Consider the following 18,221-nt stretch of genomic DNA (forward strand, 5'->3'; position numbering starts at 1 on the left):
CTGGTGGCTACGGACCCAGGAATTATTTTCCCCCTCTGGCTCTGCCATCCTGTGCTCCAGGCAGGAGTCACGCCAGCATCCGGATTGGATCCGGGTACGCGCCGTTCCCAGCCGGGACAGGTCCCTGCAGGAAGGAGGAAGGAGCCGAGGGAGGAGGCAGGAGGGTGGCCCTGCCAACGCCGGCCTAGCAGGAGAGGAGAGGGTTGGCTGGGGTGGGGGTCCTGGGAGGCTGCAGAGCCTTTGTCCGATGACCCAGGCCTTGGTGTCAGATGGCTTTGACCAAAGGTGGCTCCTGAGTCCCAAGTGGGGGCTTCAGGCAGGGCGGGGGAGGAGGCCACCCTTCTGGCCAGGCCAGGAATGAGCCCCCTACCTCTGTCCCCAGCAGCCCAGGGACAAAACTGGTCTGTTCCCCCCTTTTCCTGCCAGGGTTGAAGGGCACCCAACTCCTCCTCCCCTCACCCCACTGGTGTAGCTGGGTCATGGCCAGCCTCTTGGGGGCGATTTTAAAAATAAAAGGTAACTTGATAGATTTTTTTCCAGTTTTTATTGAGTGAAAATGTCAAACCTTGCATCAGTCATGCAAAAAAAAAATCAAATAAATAAAACACATATATTAAATTTCTAATAGCACTAAATTCAAGTGGAAAAATATTCAGTTCTTAATAACCAGGTGCCGAGGAGACCAGATTCAAGTAATCAGAGCACACGCTGTTCAGTTCGGGTTTCACGTTCTGTATTTTTTTTGTCTCAAAACCTCTCTATATATCTCTATATATCTATATATGTATATACATATAGATATATACACACACATATGTGCATACATATTATTTGATATTTATATATATACACATACATAGTTATAAAACATTAAAAACAGCATTGGTGGATCAAGCATTGTTTCCCCACAGAAAGAAAATAAAACAAAAATTACACGTTAAAATTCAAAATGAGCTAGCAATGGCTTATAGTCCTAGTGTGCAATATGAAGGTTACAAAAGGCTAGACTTCGCACTGTCGGCATCTTCTTCTTTTCTTCTTTTTTTTAAGTTTGATTTTGCTACATTGAAAAAATGTTTGTGTGTGTGTGTTTTTTTTCCTTTACAAAACTCCTTCCACAGACGCCTGGGGCCCGTGGCGGGTCACTGTCTGGGCAGATGCTCACAGCAGCACGTGGTGCCCACAGAGTTCAGGAGGCTCTGGTGGGGGCTCTTTTAGAAAACAACTGATTTCCTGTTGAATCAGGTACGCTCCGTGCGACCACTCCTCCCTCCCTGCTCCCTGTCCAGTTCAGGTGGTCCTGGCTTTCTGGCTGTGGGCAGCCGAGAGAACAAAAGAAAGGAAGAAAAAAGGGAAAAGTAAACCACTGCCCCCAGTTGAGCCAGGTTCCTCCTGGAGGCCTCTGGGGAGGAGGCTTCTGGGTGACAGCCTCCCCGCCAGCCTTCCATTCCCTCCTAGGCCTGTTCTCTCCTGGTGGCCCAATCTGACACCAGCTGGTGGCCTGGAGTAGGGAAGGTGGGCAGGTGTGGCCTTGGGCAGCCTGCCCTCGCAGGGGACTCAGTCCCCGGGGACCTCAGAGCCACCAGCCAGGTGTGTGCCTGCCAGGTCAGGCCCCGGCCCGGGCTTCGATGGCCTCATCATCTCCAGGAAGGGGGATGTTTTGCAAAGGGAACCCAATCTGGGTAGACTGCACCAGCAAAGAAGCATCCCAAACAAAGTAATAAAACAAACTGGAAAAAAAAAAAGCCCTATAAAGCCACACGCATCACCAAGAGAGAACTCAAATGTTAAATTAACTACAAACTTGGATCAACAGTAATAGTCCTTTTTTCTTGTCTCTACAAAATTCAAGTTAAGAGTTGGAATCACGCAGCTCCCATCAGTGCTAGTGTGAAGACAGACAGCCTCAAACTGTTAAGGCCTCTACAAAAAACGCTGGACCAAATCCCACAGGATAAACGGGACTGAGCCTCCAACCTCAGGCCGGGCCCAGGCGGGTCTGCACTCTCACCACGCCTGCTTTCTTCCTTTTTGTTCTATGTAGAATAATAACCTTTACAGGAAAAATACTGTACAACTTTCTTGTATTTTTTTCCATTTTGAATATTAAAGCCAAAACCAGGCGCATCCTTCCTGTTTGCACCACCAGGGTGGCGGAGACCCCGCCCTGGCCCCCAGCGGGCTACTCTGGGTTTTGGACGCAGCCTCGGTTTCCCTGGGGCGGAGGCTGGGGCCAGGGAGTCACCAAACAGACCCGACCCAGGCCTGGGGGAGCAGCTGGGCCCTGGGATGGGGCTGAGCTGGAGCTCCGTGGCTGCTACTCCCATGAGGCTTCCTCCACGGTCCCTGTAGTGTCACCCGTGCTGACCGCCTTCTGCCCGTCTCCCCCCGGGCAGGGGGGAGGATCCTAGCTGCATGAGGGAGGCCCCGCCAGCGGCTCCAGGAGCCACCCCGCCCTGGTGGCGCGGGGTGGGGGTCCCAGTGGCCCCCAGCGCCCGTCCCAGTCCTGAGCAATGGTCGCGGGGCCGAATCGGCCGCGGGGAGGGGCGCCGGGGCAGCGGCCGGGAGCTGCGCCCCATTCGCCCGGGGACCCCTGCTCCTCGGTTCCCTACCCCGGGACAAGAGCACCTTCTGTTTCCCTGAAGAGACCCGGCCTCCCTAGAGCAGGGCCACCGCCGCCGCCTGTGTCCTCGGCCGCGGAGCACCAGAGGGGTCCCCGCCTCTGTCCTGAGACGGACTCGGGGTCCGGAAGCACCGGCGGGGCGCGGGGCTCTGCCCACGGGCCGCTTCGCGCGGGGCGGCGCCGCTCCCGAGGCCGCCACCAGGGCCACCCGCGGGCGCCGCTAGGGCGAGGAGGCGGCGGTGGGCGCGGGGCCGGGGGCGCCCAGGGCCGCCAGCGCCGCCAAGGCCGGGGTCCGCGCGCCCGCGCCCGCCGCTTCCGCCGCCGCCTCGGGCAGCGACTCCTCCGAGTCGGTGCGCAGGTCCTCGTCGTCGTCCTCGTCGTCGTCCTCGTCGTCGTCGTCCTCGTCGTCGTCCTCGTCCTCGTCGTCCTCGGCCTCCTCCTCCGGCAGCTCCAGCTCCTCCTCCTCGTCCTCCTGAGACGACTCCCCAGCTGCGGTGGCGGCGGCGGCGCCCTCGCGCGGCCCGGGGGCGGCGGCGTCGGGCGGGCCGGGGTCGCCCGCGTCGCCCAGCGCCAGGCCCAGGCCGGCGGCCGCCGACTGCAGGAAGAGCAGCGAGCCCGGCTCGGCGCCCAGCGACAGGGAGCCGTCCAGACTGATGGGAGGCCCGGGCGCGGGGCCCTCGGCCGCGGGCTCGCCGCGCTCCTGCTTCTCGTGCTTGCGCTTGTGCGAGTCCATCTGCGACATGCCCACCACCGTGTGGCGGCAGCCCGGGAAGGTGCAGTGGAAGTGCGAGCACTTGAGCTTGTACTTGCAGTCGGCCACGGCGCAGTCGGCGCTGGAACTGAACTGGCAGAAGCCCGCGGCGCTGATCACGTCCTGTTTGCCGTGGTGCTTGCGGTGCGCCGTGACCTTGGTGCTGTCGGTGCAGCGGAAGCGGCAGCGCAGGCAGTGGAAGTGCGTGCTGGTGCCCGAGAAGGGGCAGTCGGCGAAGTGGCAGCTGAGTGAGGCCTTGAAGCGCTTGAAGTCGTCCAGCACCAGGTTGTCCACGCGGTCGTGGTGCTGCGCGTGCTTGTACATGTGCGTGCGCCCGCAGAACTTGTAGCCGCAGTTCTCGCGCGTGCAGTGGTAGTGGGTGACCTTGAGCGAGAACTGACAAGCTGCGTCCTTGCAGTCCTCGTAGAGGTCGAAGCGCCGGAAGCCCTCCAGCATCATGCCCTCGTCCAGCATCTTCCGGGAGGACGCCGTCTTCCGCCGCTTGCCGAAGGGCGACATGTCCTCGATGATCCAGAAGCGCTTTTTGGCCCCCGAGGCTGTCGGCATGGAGATGGTGTTCCCTGCGGAGGGGCAGGGAGGTCAGTGCAGAAGAGGGACCCACATGGGCACCATCCACAGGGTTACACCCACACGGGACCCCTGATCTGGCATGGAGCCAGAGGGCGGCATTTAGGGAGCCCTCGGCTTCCCCTGGCTCGGAGGCCTCTCCTGCCCCGCCCCCTCCCTACCCCAGCACAGCAGGGGTCCCGGGCTTCCCCTCCTCATCCCTGTCTGCAGAAGGGCCACACAGGCCTCTCCCCGGAGGTGGCAGCCCAATCAGCTCTGGGGGACGTGGTGGCTGCTTCCTGGCCAGTTTGGGTGGGAAGTGAGGACACGTCCTGGCGCTAATTGAAGCTGAAGGGGGAATCTAGGTCGGCAGAGTGCAATTACCCAAGTTGGACTCGGGCCAAGACGCCAGCTATAGCTGCCTCTAATGAGGGACAGGCCGGCTCCTTTCCCGCCGGCTACCCGGCTTCCCTGGCTGCGCCTGTCTGCACAGGGGGAGCTGCCTACTCACAGTAGGGGTGCCAAGTGCCCCAGGGCTGTGCGGGGCTGCAACTCCCTGCCCTAAGGAGCACCTTGTCCTTGGTACCAGAAGGTTCTTTAAGGTCTTGTTGGGGTTTTCTACCCCAAGGGCTGGGAGAGGGCAGCCCTGCTGGAGGACCAGGACTCAGGGAGCTCAATGCCTCTGCCCTCTGCTCAGAGCTGTAATTTACCTGGGTCAGGACCAGGGCGGGGGCTCAGCCATGGGGAGCGAAGCCCATTTATGTCCAGCTGGCCCAGACTGCTTCCTGGGATTTAGGATGCCCCCCTGCCAAGGCCAGGGTTGTAACCCTTTCTGGGAGGCACCTGTGCCCCTATGGCCATGGGTGAGGGGAAGCCCCGGCTCCTGCCAGAGGCACAGGCAGCTAGTCCTGGCTCCCCACGCCACCCTCCACAAGCAAGAGAAGCTCTCTGACCAGCCCCACCAGAGCGTGGGTAGCCTCTGGGCTCCTCCCACACGGCTGACCTGCCTGGCTCCCCCAGAGCCTGCTTAGAAGGCCCAGCAGTCACTCTAGCCACCAAATGTCTGCCCTGCGCATTTCAGGCCAGGCCCCATCGCCCACCCGGAGTGGACAAAAATGGAGAGAAACTAAGGGCTGTGACGGTGTAGGGGCACCCAGGCAGGGGGCAAGGGATGGCCTCAGGCCCAAAACCTGGTGGGTGAGGAGGGGCTTTGGGTCTGAAGTCACAGGGTCTGGTTATGCCAGAGTGGAGCTTCCAACAGCCGGAAGTCCCTGAGGAGGGGGAGGCTCGGCCCTGCCCTGGCCGTAACTCCTGGGGCCTGTACTCAGGCAGAACGTGAGGCAAGAATTAGCAGAGGAGTCGGAGCCTGGGTGGTGTCTACGCTCAAGGGAGGGGGCGGGCAGATGCCATCCCGGTGGGTATCAGATATGGGGGTGAGATGGGAGGTGCCTCTGCCCCTGAGCACTGCCGGGGCCTGAGTCCACAGAGACTTCCCTTACTGTTCAGCTTTGGGCGTGGGCCAGGGTTCAGGCTGGAATCTGGACCCTCTGAACCTGGGCAGGTCCCAGATCCCAGCAGACCTTCCCAAAAGCATCCTCTGTCTCTCCCTAGTGCCAGATCCCAGGGGGACTCCTCAGAGTAGAAGGGACAGGTCCTGCCTTGCCCCAGGCCGAGGAAGGCAGACCCCACAGGGCCTCCGCAGGATCAGCCATCTCTGGGACTCTGAGCAGTTGTGAACAAGGGAGAATCCTTGGCAGCAATGCTGTGGCCTGCCCAGCACTGAGCAGGAGCCACGAGGAGTTGTCCCTGGGATGGAGGCCACGCTGTCTAGTCTCGGGGATGCTTGGCTGTGAGGGGTGCGGAGCAGCCCCGTCCTTGGCCTGGCTGGCTGCAGAAAAGGGTCAGGCCCCGGAGCGTGGCCTGGAGGGTGGGTTGGGGTGATGGACAGCGGTGAGAAGGCATGTGCGCATTACCTGCAGCATCCTGAACTAGGGGGACGTCACTTTTTACTGGAGTTGGAGTGGCAGTGACGGGCGGGAAGCTGGGCGGGCTGCAGGTGGGATGGGCCAGGCCCCGGCCGGCTCCGAGAGTGGCACTGAGCAGAGAGTATGAGAGACAGGACGGAGAGAAGAGGCAGGGGAGGGGGGGAGGGGCGGCCGGAGCGTGGCCGGCGAGAAGGATGGAGTCGCTGGCGGCTGCGGGGCCGCGCGGGCAGCCTCATCACCAGCGGCCGCAGGAGGAGGAAGAGGAGGAGGAGGGGGAGCCGGGCAGCCTGGAGAGGGTGGAGAAAAGCAGAAAAAAAAAAAAAAAAAGAAACCAAAACAAAGAACAAACAAACAGAAAGAACCAAAATGAGAAACCCGATGGCAGAAGCAGGTATGGCATGAAAATGTGTGCACGGATGAGCAGAGAGAGGGACACAAGAAGAGGGGGCAGGAGGAGAGAGAGGCGGGGCAGTGCCAGGGGTCACGTGGGCAGGTGTGCCGGGCAGGACTGGCGCTGGGCCCAGGCCGGGTGGGAGGCAGCAGAGGAAGGAGGACGGGGCTGCGCTGCTCCCGCTGTGGCTCAGAGAGGACGGGCCCAGGGTCCTCTCCTGGAAACTGACGCGAAGGGCAGCGACAGGGAGGCGGGAGGATGGCGGGAGGGGCCTCAGTGACCCAGTCCCACAGACCAGCTGGCTCTGCTGCACGCCAGCCTGTCCTCCTCGGAGGCCGCGTGCCCCGGACCTTCTGTCCCAAGCTGCACCCAGCGGTGCTGGGCTTTGGGAGTGGGGCCTGGCCCTGCCAGCAGCCCCTGCCTGCCGCTCACCTGCCGCGGTGCTCTCATTACCCACGGGGGTGCTGGAGCAGCTCCGGTCCATGGTGGACGACTCAGAGGACATGGCGCCTGGGCTGCAGCCAGTGTAGTCCATGCACTCATCTGTCTCAGCATCCATCAGGCCTGGGGGGCCCTGAAAGGACACAGGGGTCCCTAAGGAAGTGGGGCTGTGGGGCATGCTGCCCACGGAGGGCAAGCTGAGGCTCTATGCAGCACAGGCCTGAGAGTGAGCGTGGGACCATGATGCGTTCCCGTCACCCTGGCTGGGCTCTCACCTGGGGCGGGGGGGGGGTGGCTCTCACCTGGGGAGGGCTCTCACCTGGGAGGGGGGCACGCGGTCGAAGTTCTTCCCCAGCATCCTCCGCATGTGCTTCCGCGCGTGGGAGGTCATCTGGTGCTTGAGGAGGAAGGAGAATTGGCAGCCCTCCCGGATGCAGTGGAAGTGGCTGTTCACCTGGTTGTACTTGCAACCTGTGGACATAGCCCCACCTGGCATGAGCCCCCAGCTGGCCAGCGCTCATGGCTTCCAGGTCCTGTTGGGCACTGTTCTGGGCATGAGGGCAGTGTGGTCAATAAGGCAGATGGTATCTGGGGAAAGGGCTCTGAGCCGAGTTGGCACTCTTAGGGGGAAGGTCAGGAAGTCCAAAGCCACCTGGCTGTCCAAACCCTGGGCCTCCTCTCCATTCTGGCACAGAGGCGAGTGACAGTGCTGGGCTGGCCCCCATCCCCTGGCCCACACACAGGGAGGTGCACAGCTCCAGGGCAAGGGACCCTCATGGTCCCTGCATACTGGGCCAGCTACCTCCCAGGAAGCCACCTGTCCCTACATCTCTGCTGGGGAGCCCGGGGTGCTGCCTGCCCCTCTGCCCAGGCCCCAGCACCCCCTGCCTCACTCTAGGCCGAGAACAAACAGAGCAGGCGGGACTGAAACAGCATCGCGGGGCAGGTGAGGGCCTGTCCGCTGCCATGGCGCCCAGGCCAGCCAGGTGTCTTCTGTCATCCCCCAGCTTTGTTTGGCCCCAACTATCACCAAAAACACCACAAGTTGAGTAAATAACAGCAACTGCAGAATACCCTGACATCTGTAAACTGAGCCCAGGGACAGCACAGGCCGCGAGTGTTGACGCTTATTGGCATGGCTACCAGTCCTCTCTCTGGCTGAGAACTCCTTTTTGAATTCATACTTGAAGGCAAGGTTTGTTTCCTTTTTCTGGCAGTTGACTTTGAGTATGTCACCTTTCACTTTTGGAAGGACCAGACTGCAACAGCCCCCACCCCTGTTGCTGTGACCACCAGGCCACAACGGGCCTTGCCTGCAGCCCAGGGGCCTCTGCCGGGCGGCCTGGCTCTGGCCTGCCCGTGGGTTCCGGTCTCTTCCTAGGGAGAGTCCTGCCCCATCAGCAGGCCGTGCACAGGGGCCAGGGGGCTCAGCTCCTAGCAGCACGGCTACCTCTCAGGCATCAGTGGCCTCCCTTCCCAAAGCCACAGCAGCCCCTTCCTGGGTTCCGGGTCCCGGGTGCTCCAGCTGAGCCCATAGAGAACTTGACCATTCCCCATTAGATCTGAGTCGCCACCACTGTCACCACCCCCACCCCGTGACAGCACCCAGCCTGGCACAGAGCTGTCCCTCCATAAGTAACTGCAGAATGGATGAATGGACAAACAAACTGTAGCTCACTGCGGACAAAAACCTCATCATGAAAGCCATGGAAAGAGATCCCAGAGCAAAGAACTTTGAACTCCTAAGACTTCCCTGCTCGCCTTCTTGATGAGAAAAGGAAAACAGAACCACGCCCAGGCCCTGGATGCTCACGATGAGGTCCCAGGGCAGCTGTCTGGGGGTGGAGGGGTGGTGCCCTGCATGAGTCACCCCCACCCTTCTTGCTGGGCTCTGTGGGTTTGGACTGTTTCACAAGCTTGACAGTGCCTAGCCTGTGATATCTGGGACACCTTTAACAAAACGTGGAGCCTGCGGTGGGGAACAGGACGCGGGTACCAGGAGAGGCAGCCCAGGCCACGGGGGCCATGGTCTTGACGCCTGCTGCAAGTCCCTGCCCCTAGCCCCAGCCCTCAGTACCTAGCCTGCCACACTCCTCGCGCTTGGTGAAGTATTTGAAGCCATTGGCTGCCCGCCGCTCCGCCTTCTCATGCTTCTTGATGTGCCAGGGGAGCTTGGTGGTGATGTTGGTCACGAAATAGCAGCCGGTGCGGAGGCAGTGGTAGTGCCCACGCATTCGGAACTCGCAGTGCTGCAGGGAGACATGGGAGGGTCAGGACAGGCGTGTGACTTTCATGAGCTCCCGCCTGCCCCAGGCCTGAGGCTGTGGTGGGCCCTTGGCACATGTGTTCTTCTCTGCTCAGAAGCTGATGATCATAGAAACACTTTTCGCATGTTAAAAATTAGCGCAGGGCCGGGCGCGGTGGCTCACGCCTATAATCCCAGCACTTTGGGAAGCCGAGGTGGGCGGATCACGAGGTCAGGAGATCAAGACCATCCTGGCTAACGCAGTGAAACCCCATCTCTACTAAAAATACAAAAAATTAGTCGGGCGTGGTGGTGGGCGCCTGTAGTCCCAGCTACTCGGGAGGCTGGGGCAGGAGAATGGCATGAATCCGGGAGGCAGAGCTTGCAGTGAGCCGAGATCGCGCCACTGCACTCCAGCCTGGGTGACAGAGCGAGACTCTGTCTCAAAAAAAAGGCAGTGCCTGCCTTTAATCACTGCACTAAAGCATCCTAGCCTGGTAACCTTGCAGTCCGTCTGCAATCCCATACCTAGAGCAGACATCGCGAATCTATTTTAACACTCTTCCCTGTGTGCCTAGACCTGGGCAGACATCGCTGCTCTATCCTAGCACTTCTGGGCCCAGTTTCCCCCTCAGGCAGCCCCTCCTGGTCTTGGGAGTCAGGCCTTTAAGGTGAATCTGATCTGACTTTCCTGTGTGGGCATGGACAATGGGCCTGTTCGAAAATTCTCGGGCTTTGGAGAAAGGGGGCATAAAGCTAGTTCCAGGATAGGCAAGAATGATGTCAAGGGCACGGTGGCTGCCCAGCATTGAGTCACCACTCAGGGGTTAGACCTCACCAACTAGCACCAATCTGGTCCTCTGCCCAGGGGCCTCCAGGGGCCTAGGGGCAGACGGTGCCCTTCCCAGAGTCCGGTCGGCCCGTTTAAGCAAGGCGTGAGAAACGGAGCCTCTGCCAGGAGGTGTCTATCCTGTGCCCTGAGCTAGCCCTGCACCTCCCTGCCCCCTACTCTGCCCCTGGGCCGTCCCGCCATGCTGACCTGGTTGGGACAGAGACACTGCAGAGAGTAGTACGCAAACTGGTCTCGCACATTCACCAGGTTGTTGTTGGGATTGATGTGGTCCAGGCAGTGGGATTCGGCCTTGCCAGACGTTTTGCAGACGTACTTGCAGTTCCCAAAGAGACAGTGGAAGTGGAACTTGTTGGCGTACTTGCAGTCCGTGGCGAGGCAAGGATCGCTGGAAGGAAACCACAGCCCAGAAGGTCATTGCCATTCCCAAGCCCTCCCTGCTGGTGTCCTGACTTCACTTGTGTTGGAGTTCACTCCCCCATGACCAGCGGTACCACCAAGAGGGATGGCCTGGGCTGCCGTCCTGCTCAATAGGATGACTCAGCCGGAGACTACAGATCCCAGCATGCATTCCTGCCTCCTTTTAGGAGCTCTGCATGGTGCACAGGGATTGCAATATGCAGGGTGCCCAGAGCATTGCATGCTGGGACAAGTAGTTTCCACGGCCACACCTCAGGATTATAGATAAGGATGGCTGTAATAACTTCTTGGATCAGAAAATAAGGATGGTGCTGCCAGCCCTGGCGGGGTGCCGTGAGGCCCTGGCTGGCGTGGCATGGGCGCCACCGTGGATGTGGCTGACTGACAGACTGCAGATGGGTGCTCGGCCCCACCAGGAAGTGCTGCTGCCACAGGCCCTTAACAAGCAGGAGTGCGTGCCTAGTGTCAGCTCCTGGGAGCTCACAGCTGCTGGGCTCCCCAGGGTCAGCTCGGGGCCCATGGTGCCCACCCACTCAGACCTCACTTGCCGGTGGAGTGGGAGAGCTGCTGGGGCAGAGCGGGTGTGCTGGCCTGCCCTGGGCCGCCTCCAGGATGCAGAGGGCTGCAGGAGGACACTGGTCCCAGCCTTCCACTCTGGTTGGCAACAATGTAGTCCCCTCCCAGGGGACCCACGGTGGGCACTCTGACCAGGCCAGAGAAACCTGAGCTGCTACTATGGGGAGGAGGAGGGAGAGGGGAAGCTTGTGGGGGGGATGGAGAAAAGTGCCGGGCCCCTTCCATGCTGTGGGCCCAGCCCCAGGTGCTCAGAGAGGGAGGACAGCTGCCACTCAGGCGATATAAATAATCCAATTTATTACTTTTATTGAGAACAGGAAGCCGCACACATGACAATACAAAGTCACCGTTCTCCCTGCAAGGAGCCACCACCATCCAGTGAGGAGGGTCCCTTCCACCCAAGAGCTCAGACCACTGTGCAGGCCAGTGACGGCCTGGAGGGGCCTGGCCCCCTCGCACCCCACCCGTGACTTCACGTGCCCTGCAGAGATTCAGCCATGGGTGTGAGCCACAGAGGAGGCCAATACGGAGGCCCGAGGGAGACGCAGCCCTCCTTGTCAGGCTGGGAGTTGTCCTCTGAGGACCACCACGCCCAGTCCACCCCAGCTGGCCCTGGCAGGATCACCACACGCCCTGCAGGAGCAGCGGCCACTGCCGCCGCCATTGGCCCACGCTGGCTGGCCTGCTCTGGGACAGGCAGTGAGGTAGGAGCAGCAGCATCTTTGGCTAGAAGGACATCACCCGATGGCCATGCCCCAGAAAGGCTGGGGACAGCAGCACCATCCGCAGTGAGGAACAGGGCCTCCTAGCGCCCTTGCTAGCACCTACTCCCGAGACGCGAGGGGAACGCGGGACTCCCGGCTCATCGAGGGACTCACTTCTCCTGGAACTGGAGGAATCCGGGTTTGACCTGGGGCTTGGCGTTCTCTAGAGAAGTCGTTGCCAAGGGCGAGGCGGGCAGGTGAGGCACTGACGCTGGGATCTGAGGCATCTGGGGTATGGTGGAAGCCAGTTGCTTCCAGGCAAGCAGGGTGGGGGTGGAGGGCACGGAGGCGGGGCTGGGAGCGGGCCCCTCCAGAGAGGACACCGTGGCCGGGGTGACAGGAGGGACCGGAGGGGACGAGGGGGCCATGGGAGGTTTGGTCTCGGCAGCCGAGGCCGGGAAGGCAGCCTCTGCGTTTCCTTTTGCTGCTCCTCCCTCTGTCCGGAAGTGGAAGCTGTGAGAGGTAGAAGAGGGGGTCTCATGGGAGGCAGTGAAGACAGGTGTGGAGGGGCACGCATGTGACCCCATCACAGGCCTAGACCCCGGTGTCCGTCCCTACTCGTCTCCATCACTCAGCTCCAGAAGTCCCCTGTGACCCCACCAGGACAGAAGGACTGGAGGGCAAACTGCCACGTCCTCTGGTTCCAAACTTGGTCTCCTGGCTTGGGCCTAACAATGCCTTCCTACTTGTGCCCTTCCTCGGTCCCCAGCTCCTCCATGTGTGTGACAGCAGGCCCTGCCCCAGGAAGCCCCTTCCTTCCAGAACCTGCTCGGAGGTCTTAAAGGTAGGATTCTCAGTATTCACAGCAGGCTTCCCTGCAGGCTACGGCTGAGGGTGCCTACACGGTCGGAAAAGCCTTGGGAGCACTGCAGATCTGTTTTAAACGATTGCAAGTTCTGAGTTCCCTTATAAGTGGGCGGCTAGGCTTGAAGCCTTTTAACTCAATGGGATTTACAAATTCATGTCATTATGTTTAGGTCAAAGGTAACCTAGAGATGTAATATTGTGGCTTGGAAAGGCCTTCAGCTAGGGTTCCTGCTCCAGGTCACAGCTGAGTCTCTCCAGCTGGGCTCTGTGCCCCTCTGGCCTGCTCTGCAGGGAGCATGTGCTGGGACTGATGGCTGCCCTGGGGACATGGGTGCAGCAGCAGCTGTTGCTCAGGGCCCCAGGAAGGGCCTGGACAGGGGCTCAGAGCCCCCGGCTGAGGGCTGCATGTGTGAAGGAGGATGGGAAGCCCATCCTTGCTGGGGCAGCATCTCCGAGAAGCCGGCTCAGCTTCTGTGGTCTAGCGGGAACAAACTGCTGTGCCAGCCCCAGCCCCACCCACCCCAGAGCCAGGCTGGGATCAGTGGGGCTCTGCTGAAATGGCCCCCAGCACCCTACTCACTTTGCGTGCTTGATGGCCCCGTCCAAGGTGCTGAAGAGTGCGCCGCATTCCTCCACCACGCAGTGGAAGTGGGCCTTGTGGAGGAAGTCACACTGGCCGTCACAGAAGTCCTTTGTACCAAACCTAGCCAGAGGAGCCAGCGTTAGAGGAGAGCCTGGGGCTCCAGGGCGGGTGTTGGGGGAGGATGGGTGGACGTGGCCAGCAGCCCCTCACCTGCGCAGGTACACCTTCCAGGGCTCTGCCAACTTCTCCTGAACCAGCGCCTTCACGGCCTTGCCTAGGAAGGGCGAAGGCTCCACAGCGGGGCTCCCCTCCGCTTCCGCCTTGATGTTCAGCAGGCTGCCCAGGCCAGGGCTGCCCTGAGACATCTGTGAGGACAGAGGCCGAGCATGGGGCTGGGGTAGCTTGGAACACAGACACGGCAGCCTGGGGAGCAACAGCCGAAGCTCTGGGCTGCTGGGACCCACCGAGCCCTCAGAGCCAGCAGAGAATGCGGCCCGCCTACTTGGCTCTGGCTATGGCCGGGCCCTCTCTGAACAGAAAGCCTGCAGCGCTGCCCCGACCCCAGGAGCTGCCAGGCCTCCTCAGGGCTCCTCCACATGAGCCCGTGCCGCGGGATCCATCACTCAAGCCGAGGCCGCGACTCAGGGTGCACGCTGCAGCCCATTCCCCAGACTTTGCGGCTCCCTGGTTATTTTCCTGCCAGAAGGTTTTCAAAAGCGCAGAAGGAGGAGGGATGGGGGAACCCCTACGAATTCCTTGAGAACAAGAGGAGGCCCACAAAGCAGAGAGAGAGAGAGAGGGAGGGAGGGAGGGAGGCTCACGGGTGAGACCCAGACAGGCTCGCTGCAGCGGCCCGGAGGGGGTCATTGCAAGGCTCCAAGGGAAGGGAGGGGGGTGTGGGGGCGGAGGCCAAAGGAAGGGGAAGGGGAAGGAGAGCAAGAGAGCAAGTGGCCAAGGAGTGGACGCCACGGGCCAGCGAGGCTTCTTCCCCACCGAGTGCCCGGCTGGGGCCCTGCGGCGAGAGGTCCGGCCCAGGCCCGGCCCCTCCTCAGGGCAGTCACTTGTGTACAGTAACTGAATTAATCTTGCTGTAGTCAAATGTATCATGTGAAGGGGAAAAATATATTTGAGATGATGTATAATTTACAAAGACCCTGCATTATTTAAAATAAATATTCCGGAGCGACCTCTCCGGAAGGCGTCCGAGACCATTACTCAACCCGAAAAGTGGAAATTGATGTTTTGCTCCCACTTCAGTCCCCCTCCCCCATCCCCTTTTAAACAAACAAAAAATATATATAAAATAAATAAATAAAATTAATAACAAGGCACGAACGAAGTTGAAGGGCTCTGGAAAAGCTTTTGGAGCCCTCCATCTGAAGGGAAAAAAAGGTGTCAGAGGCTGGAATATATTTCTTCAGCCAGTTCATTAAATTAATTTGTAAGCAGTGGCTCTGAAATTATATCCGATGAAAAATGGCCTCAAAATTTAAATGGTACAAACTCATCTTATTAGAGGCAAAACATTAAAAAACAAACACATCCCCCCACCCCCCAGCACAGCTTTAATTTCTCTGGGTGGGGGAACGGGAGGCGTGTGATGGATGGCTCTTACCTTATTCATAAGCGAGGATAAAAGAGATGAATTTGCCGGGACTGCGTGGCCATTTGATTCATTACTAGAACACACAAACCAAGGGGCTTGAGCTCAGATGGCCGGGGCCTGGGCCCTGGGGCTCACCCTCCCTGCCCGACCCTGGGGCTCCAGCCGTGCCCGCTGCAACTGCCCGGGCAGGACCACCCCAGGGCTCTAGCTCCAAGGTGCGGTTCCCGGGGCTGGCTCCCACGGGGGGCCTCGCCTCACCTGGGCTCCTTCACAGTCAGGTCTAGACTGCGGTCCTGGGAGGCTTCGTGGGGGCCTGGGACGCCGGTGCTCTCACCGGGTTCCGGCTTCACTTGGGCCGGGGGGAACCTGGCTGGGGTGACCTGCTGCCCGCTTCCTGCAGGGGAGGGGAGGGAAGATGCGTCAGAGGGGCTGAAGGCCTGGCCCGGGCACAGACAGCTGTGCCCCCTGGAGGGAGGGCAGTGGGCTGGGTGGGCCCCGGCTGCTGGTCAGCGCTTCTCCCGCTGACGTGATCGCTCGCGACGCTTGCTCCTGTGTGGCAATTCTTCAAGTGATAATTATTGCAAAATTATGTCAAAGTTGTCCTGGCTCAGGGCCTCCTGGAGGAGAAGGGCGGGAGGCTGGGGAGGGGGCTGGGGTGGGGGCGGGAGCCCTTCATTTTCTCCACCAACTGTCACAGTCGATTTGTGGGGCTGCCGCTTAGGCTTTTATTAAAGACTCTGTTAATGCTGAGGGAAAGTGGCAGATCTGGACTGGGAGGGCCCCTCTGTGGTCCCCAGCCCGTGGTTGCCGGGGTGACGGCCCCCGCACGGAGCATGCCCGGGAAGGACCTCTGCTGTGTCAGGGCGATGGGGCCGATGGCCAATCAGAGCGGCCACACTGTGTGACCTCTCAGTCAAGCTATCCGGGGCAGGGACACGAGGCCAGGCTGGGCCGAGCTGGGTCCGGAAGGGAGCTGGGCGGGTGAGGCCGCAGGAGGCCAGCAGAGCAGGGGTAAAAGAAGTTGCTGACAGGGCTGTCCAGCGAGCCTTCCCCTACAATCCCCCAGTGACGGAAATATTAATTTGCCCCAAGGTGCTGTAGCTGACAGAGAGCTGCTTCAGAGACAGCAAGTGGCATTTTATTAAAAAATAAAATGGCCCCCTCCCCTGTGCTTGACCTTTCTTTTGGGAGGAGACTTTTCTAATGAAAACAAAGTACTTGACAGTCTGGCCACCAAGCCCAGGTGGCCCTGGAGTGGGCCCTGCCCCATCCATCAGGCACCTGGATGGAGGGGCGTGGCCAGCGAGGCCCCACCCATGCCTGGACCAGGAGGCGGTCCCTCCGTGCGGCGCCGGGCATGAGCGCCCTATTGGGCTTGTGAGAGTTTTCAGACCTCAGGACTCCACATTCCAGCAGCTCTCCAAAGTCACCTGCCCACGGTCCCAGGAAAACATGGCCCAGCTCCCCTGCCAAGCACTGGCAGCCTCTGCAAGGTGTGGGCAGAGCCCCGGACTGGGCCACAGGGACCCTCAGTCTTGGCTGGTTCTGAGAGGGTTTCGAATGGGAACAGGGCATCTAGGCCCAGAAGTCCCACTCCTGCAGGCAGCGCCTTGGTTCACCACTTCCTAGCCATGTGCCCAGGACAGACCATCCCTGACTGCCTGCTGGCTCCACGGTGTGGGGCTCTGTCTGGCGTCCTGCCTGCTGTGTCCCCAGCACCCAGCTTGGAGCCTGGCTCTCAGCAAGCATCAGTGGTTGTTGAATGAATAAGGGAAATGAGCCACATCCCAGATGTGAACTGAACTCTCCTCAAGGATTCAACAAATAGGAACTACCCAGAGCAGGGAAACTGGGAGAAGAGTGAGGTAAACAGAAAATACCCCCACCCCAATCCAGAGAAAAACAGAGGGAAATTTTTTTTAAATGGAAAATTTATGAAATTATAGGGAGGCAGGAAAGAGAACTGTGCCCCTCAGTGAACCAGCGTGAAGAAGGAAGATGCAACTCCAGGGCTCTGGCCCTTTTCTGTCTGACATGGCCGTCCCTGGCCAACTGTGGCCGTTTAAAGTGACAATCCCGCTTCCCAATCACAGACCCAGCTTCAAGCACCAACAACCACACGTGGCCAGTGGCTGCCAAGTCAGACAGTGCAGAATAGAAGGCTTCCAATGCCTGGAAAGTCCCACTGGGATGGCACTCATGGAGGAGGGAGCCTGGGAAGGGCTTCCCTGGGCCTGGAGGTGTCCAGGTGTGAGGTGCATCCCCCCTACTGATGGGCTGGATGCTGGCCCCCCTCCAGGTCAGCTGGAGGAAACGCTCAGCACGCCAGGGGTCCTGGGCCTGCTCTCATCAGGGTGGACTTGGGATGTGGGAGGGTGAGCAGACAGGGAGGGGGGACCTGTAGTGGCCCCAGGGATGCAGGGCAGCCGAGGAGGCAGGGACCATCGCCCCCAGCTCACAGATGGGGAAACAGAAGCATGGCCCCCCTACTGTGGGGAGCCAGAACCAGGGGTCCCACATAGAAACCAACAGGATGGGGGCAAAGACCAGGCAAAGAGGGGGTGCTGGCAGGCAGGGGCCACACGGACACTTTTTCCAAACACCCACTGACTCTGCTCTGCAGCCTGAGGCCAGGTGGCCACCCCAGTCCAGAAGGTGCCTGCTTTCTGGGCAGGACCCAGTCTGCTCACCTGGGTCAAAGGTGGCAGAGGGCTTGAGGGCAGCTGCAGCCAGCCTGGCCATCATGGGCGAGATGAGGCCCTTGCTTGCGGAGATCCGCTCCATGATGGAGGCGGGCGGCGCCGGGACAGAGGCGGCAGCCGCGGGGGCCGAGTCTCCAGCTCCCGAGGCGATCAGCGTGGGCGTTTCAGGGGTGGCTGAGGCTGCTGCCCCAGACGACACGGCACCCAGGAGGCTGGGGGTGCCCACGGGCAGGGAGGTGCTCCCACGGCCAGCCAGGATGGGGAAGTAGGGCGTGGGGGTGGGCAGGCCCGAGTTGGAGAGGGCCAGGGCCAGGGGGATCGAGCCGGCCAGGCCCTGGGGCAGCAGCCCCGAGACCTTGCTGTTGGGAGGTTTGGTGGCGCTGGGCCCAGCCTCGGGGGCGGCAGTGGCGGCAGCCAGGGACGCAGAGGACTGCTGGCTGGTAGGGGAGGCGCTCAGGCTGGAGTTCTTGCTGCTCAGGGCGGAGAAGTCGACAAGGTCGTCGTTGCTGGACTCCTCATGCTCCGTGTCCTTGGCGCCCAGCAGCGAGGGCGGGAGCCCCAGCGCGCCCGAGGAGCGGATGTGCCGGCGCTCATGCTTGCGCTTGTGAGAGGTCATCTGGCTGGTGGAGGTGAAGGTGAAGCCGCAGCCGGCGCGGATGCAGTGGAAGTGGTTGGTAGCCTTGCTGTACACGCAGCCCTCGTACTTGCACTCCTCGTACTTGTAGAACTTCTTGAAGCCGTCCTTGGCGTAGGCATCGTCCTTGATGTGGTAGCTCTTGTGCTTCTCAATATCACACTTGTTCTTGAAAGTGAATGTGCAGCCGGGACGCCTGGATGGGACATTGGGAGCCTGTCATGGGACCCAGAGGAGGCCCCGCCCTGCTGCCACCATGGCCCTGGGAGGGACAGT

At 60.6% G+C, this 18,221-nt stretch overlaps 1 protein-coding gene across 2 annotated transcripts in view; it reads right to left on the reverse strand.

Moving 5' to 3' along the window:
* Positions 1-529: 529 nt before the first annotated feature.
* The window catches only part of CASZ1 (castor zinc finger 1), a 160,824-nt gene continuing 143,132 nt past the window's right edge, over positions 530-18,221 (reverse strand). Inside the window, exons 11-21 of one of the 2 annotated variants that reach the window (XM_030805723.1) lie at positions 17,300-18,141; positions 14,868-15,003; positions 14,619-14,682; positions 13,214-13,368; positions 13,001-13,123; positions 11,728-12,066; positions 10,043-10,241; positions 8,836-9,007; positions 7,078-7,229; positions 6,750-6,891; positions 530-3,955 (exon numbers count right to left, since the gene is read on the reverse strand). In XM_030805723.1, the coding sequence (XP_030661583.1) occupies positions 2,844-3,955; positions 6,750-6,891; positions 7,078-7,229; positions 8,836-9,007; positions 10,043-10,241; positions 11,728-12,066; positions 13,001-13,123; positions 13,214-13,368; positions 14,619-14,682; positions 14,868-15,003; positions 17,300-18,141 (3,436 nt within the window). In that variant the 3' untranslated portion in view covers positions 530-2,843. The remainder of the gene's footprint in view (positions 3,956-6,749; positions 6,892-7,077; positions 7,230-8,835; positions 9,008-10,042; positions 10,242-11,727; positions 12,067-13,000; positions 13,124-13,213; positions 13,369-14,618; positions 14,683-14,867; positions 15,004-17,299; positions 18,142-18,221) is intronic. The other variant, XM_030805722.1, reaches the window with a different exon arrangement.

The sequence above is a fragment of the Nomascus leucogenys genome, chromosome 24 (genome assembly GCF_006542625.1).
Source record: "Nomascus leucogenys isolate Asia chromosome 24, Asia_NLE_v1, whole genome shotgun sequence".
NCBI classification, from domain to species: Eukaryota; Metazoa; Chordata; class Mammalia; order Primates; family Hylobatidae; genus Nomascus; species Nomascus leucogenys.